At 49.5% G+C, this 12500-nt stretch overlaps 1 protein-coding gene across 1 annotated transcript in view; it reads left to right on the forward strand.

Moving 5' to 3' along the window:
• LOC135537384 (cytosolic Fe-S cluster assembly factor nubp1) overlaps window positions 1-12500 on the forward strand; it is a 23342-nt gene that overhangs the window by 6291 nt on the left and 4551 nt on the right. The window contains exons 7-8 of the mRNA XM_064963562.1: window positions 15-169; window positions 12002-12112. Of these exons, the coding sequence (XP_064819634.1) occupies window positions 15-169; window positions 12002-12112 (266 nt within the window). The remainder of the gene's footprint in view (window positions 1-14; window positions 170-12001; window positions 12113-12500) is intronic.

Raw genomic sequence — 12500 nt, forward strand, 5'->3', positions numbered from 1 at the left:
TCACTTCCTGTCAGGGATGATCAAACAGTTCCTGCGAGATGTCGATTGGGGGGAACTGGATTACCTCATCGTGGACACGCCCCCCGGCACCTCTGACGAACACCTGTCTATCGTCCAGTACCTTAGCTCCGCCCACATCGACGGAGCCGTCATCATCACCACCCCGCAGGTAACTACGGCGACTACGGCTCACTAGAGAGAACAACTAGGTAGCTAAGGCACGTCGCTATGGCAACCGGGAAGCTACATCATGTTTCTGTTGTAACCGCGGCAACCAGGTAATTTTTATATATATAACGGATGTTGTTTTGACCTTTGCTCTATGTTATGGCCTTGTGGTCAGATCAATCATAAATGACTGACTGTCTGGTTAGATGGGTCGTTAAACCAGGACTGTATGGGTCGTTAAACCAGGACTGACTGGGTTGTTAAACCCAGACTGTATGGGTCGTTAAACCAGGACTGTATGGGTCGTTAAACCAGGACTGACTGGGCCGTTTAACCAGGACTGTCTGGGTGGTTTAACCAGGACTGACTGGGTCGTTAAACCAGGACTGACTGGGTGGTTTAACCAGGACTGACTGGGTGGTTTAACCAGGACTGACTGGGTGGTTTAACCAGGACTGACTGGGTGGTTTAACCAGGACTGACTGGGTGGTTTAACCAGGACTGACTGGGTGGTTTAACCAGGACTGACTGGGTGGTTTAACCAGGACTGACTGGGTGGTTTAACCAGGACTGACTGGGTGGTTTAACCAGGACTGACTGGGTGGTTTAACCAGGACTGACTGGGCGGTTTAACCAGGACTGACTGGGTGGTTTAACCAGGACTGACTGGGTGGTTTAACCAGGACTGACTGGGTGGTTTAACCAGGACTGACTGGGTGGTTTAACCAGGACTGACTGGGTGGTTTAACCAGGACTGACTGGGTGGTTTAACCAGGACTGACTGGGTGGTTTAACCAGGACATTAGCCTGTCTGGTGGGGTTATGACAGGGTAGTTTAACCAGGACATTAGCCTGTCTGGTGGGGTTATGACAGGGTAGTTTAACCAGGACATTAGCCTGTCTGGTGGGGTTATGACAGGGTAGTTTAACCAGGACATTAGCCTGTCTGGTGGGGTTATGACAGGGTAGTTTAACCAGGACATTAGCCTGTCTGGTGGGGTTATGACAGGGTAGTTTAACCAGGACATTAGCCTGTCTGGTTAGATGGGTGGGGTTATGAATCAAATCAAAATCAAATCAAATTTATTTATATAGCCCTTCGTACATCAGCTGATATCTCAAAGTGCTGTACAGAAACCCAGCCTAAAACCCCAAACAGCTAGCAATGCAGGTGTAGAAGCACGGTGGCTAGGAAAAACTCCCTAGAAAAGCCAAAACCTAGGAAGAAACCTAGAGAGGAACCAGGCTATGTGGGGTGGCCAGTCCTCTTCTGGCTGTGCCGGGTAGAGATTATAACAGAACATGGCCAAGATGTTCAAATGTTCATAAATGACCAGCATGGTCGAATAATAATAAGGCAGAACAGTTGAAACTGGAGCAGCAGCACGGCCAGGTGGACTGGGGACAGCAAGGAGTCATCATGTCAAGTAGTCCTGGGGCATGGTCCTAGGGCCGCGGTTCAGTTGAAACTGGAGCAGCAGCACGGCCAGGTGGACTGGGGACAGCAAGGAGTCATCATGTCAGGTAGTCCTGGGGCATGGTCCTAGGGCTCAGGTCCTCCGAGAGAGAGAAGGAGAGAATTAGAGAACGCACACTTAGATTCACACAGGACACCGAATTGGACAGGAGAAGTACTCCAGATATAACAAACTGACCCCAGCCCCCGACACATAAACTACTGCAGCATAAATACTGGAGGCTGAGACAGGAGGGGTCAGGAGACACTGTGGCCCCACCCGAGGACACCCCGGACAGGGCCAAACAGGAAGGATATAACCCCACCCACTATGCCAAAGCACAGCCCCCACACCACTGGAGGGATATCTTCAACCACCAACTTACCATCCTGAGACAAAGCTGAGTATAGCCCGCAAAGATCTCCGCCACGGCACAACCCAAGGGGGGGCGCCAACCCAGACAGGATGACCACATCAGTGAATCAACCCACTCAGGTGACGCACCCCCTCAGGGACGGCATGAGAGAGCCCCAGCAAGCCAGTGACTCAGCCCCTGTAATAGGGTTAGAGGCAGAGAATCCCAGTGGAAAGAGGGGAACCGGCCAGGCAGAGACAGCAAGGGTGGTTCGTTGCTCCAGAGCCTTTCCGTTCACCTTCCCACTCCTGGGCCAGACTACACTCAATCATATGACCCACTGAAGAGATGAGTCTTCAGTAAAGACTTAAAGGTTGAGACCGAGTTTGCGTCTCTGACATGGGTAGGCAGACCGTTCCATAAAAATGGAGCTCTATAGGAGAAAGCCCTGCCTCCAGCTGTTTGCTTAGAAATTCTAGGGACAATTAGGAGGCCTGCGTCTTGTGACCGTAGCGTACGTGTAGGTATGTACGGCAGGACCAAATCAGAGAGATAGGTAGGAGCAAGCCCATGCAATGCTTTGTAGGTTAGCAGTAAAACCTTGAAATCAGTCCTTGCTTTGACAGGAAGCCAGTGTAGGGAGGCTAGCACTGGAGTAATATGATCAAATTTTTGGTTCTAGTCAGGATTCTAGCAGCCGTATTTAGCACTAACTGAAGTTTATTTAGTGCTTTATCCGGGTAGCCGGAAAGTAGAGCATTGCAGTAGTCTAACCTAGAAGTGACAAAAGCATGGATTAATTTTTCTGCATCATTTTTGGACAGAAAGTTTCTGATTTTTGCAATGTTACGTAGATGGAAAAAAGCTGTCCTTGAAATGGTCTTGATATGTTCTTCAAAAGAGAGATCAGGGTCCAGAGTAACGCCGAGGTCCTTCACAGTTTTATTTGAGATGACTGTACAACCATTAAGATTAATTGTCAGATTCAACAGAAGATCTCTTTGTTTCTTGGGACCTAGAACAAGCATCTCTGTTTTATCCGAGTTTAAAAGTAGAAAGTTTGCTGCCATCCACTTCCTTATGTCTGAAACACATGCTTCTAGCGAGGGCAATTTAATATAATAATATAATAATAATAATTTTGGGGCTTCACCATGTTTCATTGAAATGTACAGCTGTGTATCATCCGCATAGCAGTGAAAGTTAACATTATGTTTTCGAATAACATCCCCAAGAGGTAAAATATATAGTGAAAACAACAGCGGTCCTAAAACGGAACCTTGAGGAACACCGAAATTTACAGTTGATTTGTCAGAGGACAAACCATCCACAGAGACAAACTGATATCTTTCCGACAGATAAGATCTAAACCAGGCCAGAACTTGTCCGTGTAGACCAATTTGGGTTTCCAATCTCTCCAAAAGAATGTGGTGATCGATGGTATCAAAAGCAGCACTAAGGTCTAGGAGCACGAGGACAGATGCAGAGCCTCGGTCCGATGCCATTAAAATGTCATTTACCACCTTCACAAGTGCCGTCTCAGTGCTATGATGGGGTCTAAAACCAGACTGAAGCATTTCATATACATTGTTTGTCTTCAGGAAGGCAGTGAGTTGCTGAGCAACAGCCTTTTCTAAGATTTTTGAGAGGAATGGAAGATTCGATATAGGCCGATAGTTTTTTATATTTTCTGGGTCAAGGTTTGGCTTTTTCAAGAGAGGCTTTATTACTGCCACTTTTAGTGAGTTTGGTACACATCCGGTGGATAGAGAGCCGTTTATTATGTTCAACATAGGAGGGCCAAGCACAGGAAGCAGCTCTTTCAGTAGTTTAGTTGGAATAGGGTCCAGTATGCAGCTTGAAGGTTTAGAGGCCATGATTATTTTCATCATTGTGTCAAGAGATATAGTACTAAAACACTTGAGCGTCTCTCTTGATCCTAGGTCCACGCAGAGTTGTGCAGACTCAGGACAACTGAGCTTTGAAGGAATACGCAGATTTAAGGAGGAGTCTGTAATTTGCTTTCTAATAATCATAATTTTTTCCTCAAAGAAGTTCATGAATTTATCACTGCTAAAGTGAAAGTCATCCTCTCTTGGGGAATGCTGCTTTTTAGTTAGCTTTGCGACCGTATCAAAAAGGAATTTTGGATTGTTCTTATTGTCCTCAATTAAGTTAGAAAAATAGGATGATCGAGCAGCAGTAAGGGCTCTTCGGTACTGCACGGTACTGTCTTTCCAAGCTAGACGGAAGACTTCCAGTTTGGTGTGGCGCCATTTCCGTTCCAATTTTCTGGAAGCTTGCTTCAGAGCTCGGGTATTTTCTGTGTACCAGGGAGCTAGTTTCTTATGAGAAATGTTTTTAGTTTTTAGGGGTGCAACTGCATCTAGGGTATTGCGCAAGGTTAAATTGAGTTCCTCAGTTAGGTGGTCAACCGATTTTTGTCCTCTGGTGTCATTGGGTAGACAGAGGGAATCTGGAAGGACATCAAGGAATCTTTGTGTTGTCTGTGAATTTATAGCACGACTTTTGATGTTCCTTGGTTGGGGTCTGAGCAGATTATTTGTTGCAATTGCAAACGTAATAAAATGGTGGTCCGATAGTCCTGGATTATGAGGAAAAACATTAAGATCCACAACATTTATTCCATGGGACAAAACTAGGTCCAGCGTATGACTGTGACAGTGAGTGGGTCCAGAGACATGTTGGACAAAACCCACTGAGTCGATGATGGCTCCGAAAGCCTTTTGGAGTGGGTCTGTGGACTTTTCCATGTGAATATTAAAGTCACCAAAGATTAGAATATTATCTGCTATGACTACAAGGTCCGATAGGAATTCAGGGAACTCAGTGAGGAACGCTGTATATGACCCAGGAGGCCTGTAAACAGTAGCTATAAAAAGTGATTGAGTAGGCTGCATAGATTTCATGACTAGAAGCTCAAAAGACGAAAACGTCATTTTTTTTTTTGTAAATTGAAATTTGCTATCGTAAATGTTAGCAACACCTCCGCCTTTGCGGGATGCACGGGGATATGGTCACTAGTGTAGCCAGGAGGTGAGGCCTCATTTAACACAGTAAATTCATCAGGCTTAAGCCATGTTTCAGTCAGGCCAATCACATCAAGATTATGATCAGTGATTAGTTCATTGACTATAATTGCCTTTGAAGTAAGGGATCTAACATTAAGTAGCCCTATTTTGAGATGTGAGGTATCATGATCTCTTTCAATAATGACAGGAATGGAGGTGGTCTTTATCCTAGTGAGATTGCTAAGGCGAACACCGCCATGTTTAGTTTTGCGCAACCTAGGTCGAGGCACAGACACGGTCTCAATGGTGATAGCTGAGCTGACTACACTGACTATGCTAGTGGCAGACTCCACTATGCTTGCAGGCTGGCTAACAGCCTGCTGCCTGGCCTGCACCCTATTTCATTGTGGAGCTAGAGGAGTTAGAGCCCTGTCTATGTTGGTAGATAAGATGAGAGCACCCCTCCAGCTTGGATGGAGTCCGTCACTCCTCAGCAGGTCAGGCTTGGTCCTGTTTGTGGATGAGTCCCAAAAAGAGGGCCAATTATCTACAAATTCTAACTTTTCGGAGGGGCAGAAAACAGTTTTCAACCAGCGATTGAGTTGTGAGACTCTGCTGTAGAGCTCATCACTCCCCCTAACTGGGAGGGGGCCAGAGACAATTACTCGATGCCGACACATCTTTCTAGCTGATTTACACGCAGAAGCTATGTTGCGCTTGGTGATCTCTGACTGTTTCATCCTAACATCGTTGGTGCCGACGTGGATAACAATATCTCTATACTCTCTACACTCGCCAGTTTTAGCTTTAGCCAGCACCATCTTCAGATTAGCTTTAACGGCGGTAGCCCTGCCCCCCGGTAAACAGTGTATGATCGCTGGATGATTCGTTTTAAGTCTAATACTGCGGGTAATGGAGTCGCCAATGACTAGAGTTTTCAATGTGTCAGAGCTAATGGTGGGAAGCTTCGGCGTCTCAGACCCCGTAACGGGAGGAGTAGAGACCAGAGAAGGCTCGGCCTCTGACTCCGACTCGCTGCTTAATGGGGAAAACCGGTTGAAAGTTTCTGTCGGCTGAATGAGCGACACCGGTTGAGCGTTCCTACAGCATTTCCCTCCAGAAACCGTGAGAAAGTTGTCCGGCTGCGGGGACTGTGCCAGGGGATTTATACTACTATCTGTACTTGCTGGTGGCACAGACGCTGTTTCATCCTTTCCTACACTGAAATTACCCTTGCCTAACGATTGCGTCTGAAGCCGGGCTTGTAGCACAGCTATCCTCGCCGTAAGGCGAGTACAGCGACTGCAATTAGAAGGCATCATGTTAATGTTACTACTTAGCTTCGGGTGTTGGAGGTCCTGACGAATCGTGTCCAGATAAAGCGTCCGGAGTGAAAAAGTTGTGGGTGGAAAAAAAAATATATATATATATGTGTGTGTGTGTGTATAACAACAGTAATTAAAAAGTAAAAACCGTAAAATTGTCAGGTAGCAAAATAGGTTGGCAACAAAACGCACAGCACAGCAACTCGAAAACAGGTCTGCAAGTTGTGACCGGAAGTCAATCACTGTTTGATGGGGTAGTTTAACCAGGACATTAGCCTGTCTGGTGGGGTTATGACAGGGTAGTTTAACCAGGACATTAGCCTGTCTGGTGGGGTTATGACAGGGTAGTTTAACCAGGACATTAGCCTGTCTGGTGGGGTTATGACAGGGTAGTTTAACCAGGACATTAGCCTGTCTGGTGGGGTTATGACAGGGTAGTTTAACCAGGACATTAGCCTGTCTGGTGGGGTTATGACAGGGTAGTTTAACCAGGACATTAGCCTGTCTGGTGGGGTTATGACAGGGTAGTTTAACCAGGACATTAGCCTGTCTGGTTAGATGGGTGGGGTTATGACAGGGTAGTTTAACCAGGACATTAGCCTGTCTGGTTAGATGGGTGGGGTTATGACAGGGTAGTTTAACCAGGACATTAGCCTGTCTGGTGGGGTTATGACAGGGTAGTTTAACCAGGACATTAGCCTGTCTGGTTGGGTTATGACAGGGTAGTTTAACCAGGACATTAGTCTGTCTGGTTGGGTTATGACAGGGTAGTTTAACCAGGACATTAGCCTGTCTGGTGGGGTTATGACAGGGTAGTTTAACCAGGACATTAGCCTGTCTGGTGGGGTTATGACAGGGTAGTTTAACCAGGACATTAGCCTGTCTGGTGGGGTTATGACAGGGTAGTTTAACCAGGACATTAGCCTGTCTGGTTAGATGGGTGGGGTTATGACAGGGTAGTTTAACCAGGACATTAGCCTGTCTGGTGGGGTTATGACAGGGTAGTTTAACCAGGACATTAGCCTGTCTGGTGGGGTTATGACAGGGTAGTTTAACCAGGACATTAGCCTGTCTGGTGGGGTTATGACAGGGTAGTTTAACCAGGACATTAGCCTGTCTGGTGGGGTTATGACAGGGTAGTTTAACCAGGACATTAGCCTGTCTGGTGGGGGTAGTTTAACCAGGACATTAGCCTGTCTGGTGGGGTTATGACAGGGTAGTTTAACCAGGACATTAGCCTGTCTGGTGGGGTTATGACAGGGTAGTTTAACCAGGACATTAGCCTGTCTGGTGGGGTTATGACAGGGTAGTTTAACCAGGACATTAGCCTGCCTGGTGGGGTTATGACAGGGTAGTTTAACCAGGACATTAGCCTGTCTGGTGGGGTTATGACAGGGTAGTTTAACCAGGACATTAGCCTGTCTGGTGGGGTTATGACAGGGTAGTTTAACCAGGACATTAGCCTGTCTGGTGGGGTTATGACAGGTTAGTTTAACCAGGACATTAGCCTGTCTGGTTAGATGGGTGGGGTTATGACAGGGTAGTTTAACCAGGACATTAGCCTGTCTGGTGGGGTTATGACAGGGTAGTTTAACCAGGACATTAGCCTGTCTGGTTAGATGGGTGGGGTTATGACAGGGTAGTTTAACCAGGACATTAGCCTGTCTGGTGGGGTTATGACAGGGTAGTTTAACCAGGACATTAGCCTGTCTGGTGGGGTTATGACAGGGTAGTTTAACCAGGACATTAGCCTGTCTGGTGGGGTTATGACAGGGTAGTTTAACCAGGACATTAGCCTGTCTGGTGGGGTTATGACAGGGTAGTTGAACCAGGACATTAGCCTGTCTGGTTAGATGGGTGGGGTTATGACAGGGTAGTTTAACCAGGACATTAGCCTGTCTGGTGGGGTTATGACAGGGTAGTTTAACCAGGACATTAGCCTGTCTGGTTGGGTTATGACAGGGTAGTTTAACCAGGACATTAGCCTGTCTGGTGGGGTTATGACAGGGTAGTTTAACCAGGACATTAGCCTGTCTGGTGGGGTTATGACAGGGTAGTTTAACCAGGACATTAGCCTGTCTGGTGGGGTTATGACAGGGTAGTTTAACCAGGACATTAGTCTGTCTGGTTAGATGGGTGGGGTTATGACAGGGTAGTTTAACCAGGACATTAGCCTGTCTGGTGGGGTTATGACAGGGTAGTTTAACCAGGACATTAGCCTGTCTGGTGGGGTTATGACAGGGTAGTTTAACCAGGACATTAGCCTGTCTGGTGGGGTTATGACAGGGTAGTTTAACCAGGACATTAGCCTGTCTGGTTAGATGGGTGGTGTTATGACAGGGTAGTTTAACCAGGACATTAGCCTGTCTGGTGGGGTTATGACAGGGTAGTTTAACCAGGACATTAGCCTGTCTGGTGGGGTTATGACAGGGTAGTTTAACCAGGACATTAGCCTGTCTGGTGGGGTTATGACAGGGGTTTAACCAGGACATTAGCCTGTCTGGTTAGATGGGTGGGGTTATGACAGGGTAGTTTAACCAGGACATTAGCCTGTCTGGTTAGATGGGTGGGGTTATGACAGGGTAGTTTAACCAGGACATTAGCCTGTCTGGTTAGATGGTGGGGTTATGACAGGGTAGTTTAACCAGGACATTAGCCTGTCTGGTGGGGTTATGACAGGGTAGTTTAACCAGGACATTAGCCTGTCTGGTGGGGTTATGACAGGGTAGTTTAACCAGGACATTAGCCTGTCTGGTGGGGTTATGACAGGGTAGTTTAACCAGGACATTAGCCTGTCTGGTGGGGTTATGACAGGGTAGTTTAACCAGGACATTAGCCTGTCTGGTGATGGGTGGGGTTATGACAGGGTAGTTTAACCAGGACATTAGCCTGTCTGGTGGAGTTATGACAGGGTAGTTTAACCAGGACATTAGCCTGTCTGGTGGGGTTATGACAGGGTAGTTTAACCAGGACATTAGCCTGTCTGGTGGGGTTATGACAGGGTAGTTTAACCAGGACATTAGCCTGCCTGGTGGGGTTATGACAGGGTAGTTTAACCAGGACATTAGCCTGTCTGGTGGGGTTATGACAGGGTAGTTGAACCAGGACATTAGCCTGTCTGGTGGGGTTATGACAGGGTAGTTTAACCAGGACATTAGCCTGTCTGGTGGGGTTATGACAGGGTAGTTTAACCAGGACATTAGCCTGTCTGGTGGAGTTATGACAGGGTAGTTTAACCAGGACATTAGCCTGTCTGGTTAGGTGGGTGGGGTTATGACAGGGTAGTTTAACCAGGACATTAGCCTGTCTGGTGGGGTTATGACAGGGTAGTTTAACCAGGACATTAGCCTGTCTGGTTAGATGGGTGGGGTTATGACAGGGCAGTTTAACCAGGACATTAGCCTGTCTGGTTAGATGGGTGGGGTTATGACAGGGTAGTTTAACCAGGACATTAGCCTGTCTGGTGGGGTTATGACAGGGTAGTTTAACCAGGACATTAGCCTGTCTGGTGGGGTTATGACAGGGTAGTTTAACCAGGACATTAGCCTGTCTGGTGGGGTTATGACAGGGTAGTTTAACCAGGACATTAGCCTGTCTGGTGGGGTTATGACAGGGTAGTTTAACCAGGACATTAGCCTGTCTGGTTAGATGGGTGGGGTTATGACAGGGTAGTTTAACCAGGACATTAGCCTGTCTGGTGGGGTTATGACAGGGTAGTTTAACCAGGACATTAGCCTGTCTGGTGGGGTTATGACAGGGCAGTTTAACCAGGACATTAGCCTGTCTGGTGGGGTTATGACAGGGTAGTTTAACCAGGACATTAGTCTGTCTGGTTAGATGGGTGGGGTTATGACAGGGAAGTTTAACCAGGACATTAGCCTGTCTGGTTAGATTGGTGTGGTTATGACAGGGTAGTTTAACCAGGACATTAGCCTGTCGGGTGGGGTTATGACAGGGTAGTTTAACCAGGACATTAGCCTGTCTGGTTAGATTGGTGTGGTTATGACAGGGTAGTTTAACCAGGACATTAGCCTGTCTGGTTAGATGGGTGGGGTTATGACAGGGTAGTTTAACCAGGACATTAGCCTGTCTGGTGGGGTTATGACAGGGTAGTTTAACCAGGACATTAGCCTGTCTGGTTAGATGGGTGGGGTTATGACAGGGTAGTTTAACCAGGACATTAGCCTGTCTGGTGGGGTTATGACAGGGTAGTTTAACCAGGACATTAGCCTGTCTGGTGGGGTTATGACAGGGTAGTTTAACCAGGACATTAGCCTGTCTGGTGGGGTTATGACAGGGTAGTTTAACCAGGACATTAGCCTGTCTGGTGGGGTTATGACAGGGTAGTTTAACCAGGACATTAACCTGTCTGGTTAGATGGGTGGGGTTATGACAGGGTAGTTTAACCAGGACATTAACCTGTCTGGTTAGATGGGTGGGGTTATGACAGGGTCGTTTAACCAGGACATTAGCCTGTCTGGTTGGGTTATGACAGGGTAGTTTAACCAGGACATTAGCCTGTCTGGTGGGGTTATGACAGGGTAGTTTAACCAGGACATTAGCCTGTCTGGTGGGGTTATGACAGGGTAGTTTAACCAGGACATTAGCCTGTCTGGTGGGGTTATGACAGGGTAGTTTAACCAGGACATTAGCCTGTCTGGTTAGATGGGTGGGGTTATGACAGGGTAGTTTAACCAGGACATTAGCCTGCCTGGTGGGGTTATGACAGGGTAGTTTAACCAGGACATTAGCCTATCTGGTGGGGTTATGACAGGGTAGTTTCGGTTTACGGTGCCTGATTACAACTCAACTCAGCTTTCCCGTAACTCTCCCCCCTCTCTCCTCCCTCCCTCTCTCTCCCCCCTCTTCCCTCCCTCTCTCTCTTCCCTCTCTCACCCCTCCATGTCTCTCCCCCTCTTCCCTCCCTCCCTCTCTCTCCCCCCTCCTCCCTCCCTCTCTCTCACCCCTCCTCTCTCTCCCCCCCCCTCCCTCCCTCTCCCCTCCCCCTCCCCCTCCCCCTCTCCCTCCCTCCCCCTCCTCCTCCCCCCTCCCCCTCCCCCTCCCCCTCCCCCTCCCCCTCCTCCCTCCCTCCTCCCCTCCTCCTCCCTCCCCCCCCTCCCCCTCCCCCTCCCCCCTCCCCCCCCCCCTCCCCCCCTCCCCCCCTCCCCCTCCCCCCCCCCCCCCCCCCTCCCCCCTCCCCCTCCCCCCCCCCTCCCCCCTCCCCCCCCCTCCCCCCTCCTCCCCCCCCCCCCCCCCTCCCCCTCCCCCTCCCCCCTCCCTCCCCCCCCCCCTCCCCCCCCTCCCCCTCCTCCCCTCCCTCCCCCCCCCCCCCCCTCCTCCCTCCCCCCCCCCTCCCCCCTCCCCCTCCTCCCTCCCTCCTCCCTCCCTCCCTCCCCCCCCCCCCCCCCCCCCTCCCCCTCCCCCCCTCCCCTCCCCCCCTCCCCCTCCCTCCTCCCTCCTCCTCCCTCCCTCCCCCCCCCCTCCCCCCCCCCCCTCCCCCTCCCTCCCCTCCCTCCCTCCCCCCCCCCCCCCCCCCCCTCCCCCCCCCCCCCCTCCCCTCCTCCTCCCTCCCTCCCCCTCCCCCTCCCCCCTCCCCCCCCCCCCCTCCCCCTCCCCCCTCCTCCCCCTCCCCCCCCCCCCCCCCCCCCCCCCTCCCCTCTCCAGGAGGTGTCTCTTCAGGACGTCAGGAAGGAGATCAGGTTCTGTCAGAAGGTCCAGCTGCCCATCATAGGAGTGGTGGAGAACATGAGTGGGTTTGTCTGTCCCAAATGCAAGGTGAGAGTTTTATTCATTTATATATATTTATGTGTATATTTGGACAATGTGTAATTTTCTCTCATAAAGACAGACACCCTTCATTGGCATGATGTGTAACCCTTTCTCTTTCCCCCCTCGTCTCTCTCTCTCCCCTCTCTCTCTCTCTCCCCTCTCTCTCCTCTCCCTTCTCTCTCCTCTCCTTTCTCCTCTCCTTTCTCTCTCCTCTCCTTTCTCTCTCCTCTCCTTTCTCTCCCCTCTCTCCTCTCCTTTCTCTCCTTTCTCTCTCCTCTCCTTTCTCTCTCCTCTCCTTTCTCTCCTTTCTCTCCTCTCCTCTCCTTTCTCTCCCCTCTCTCTCTCTCCTCTCTCTCCTCTCCTCTCTCTCCTTTCTCTCCTCTCCTCTCTCTCC

The sequence above is a fragment of the Oncorhynchus masou genome, unplaced genomic scaffold (genome assembly GCF_036934945.1).
Source record: "Oncorhynchus masou masou isolate Uvic2021 unplaced genomic scaffold, UVic_Omas_1.1 unplaced_scaffold_761, whole genome shotgun sequence".
Classification (NCBI taxonomy): Eukaryota; Metazoa; Chordata; class Actinopteri; order Salmoniformes; family Salmonidae; genus Oncorhynchus; species Oncorhynchus masou.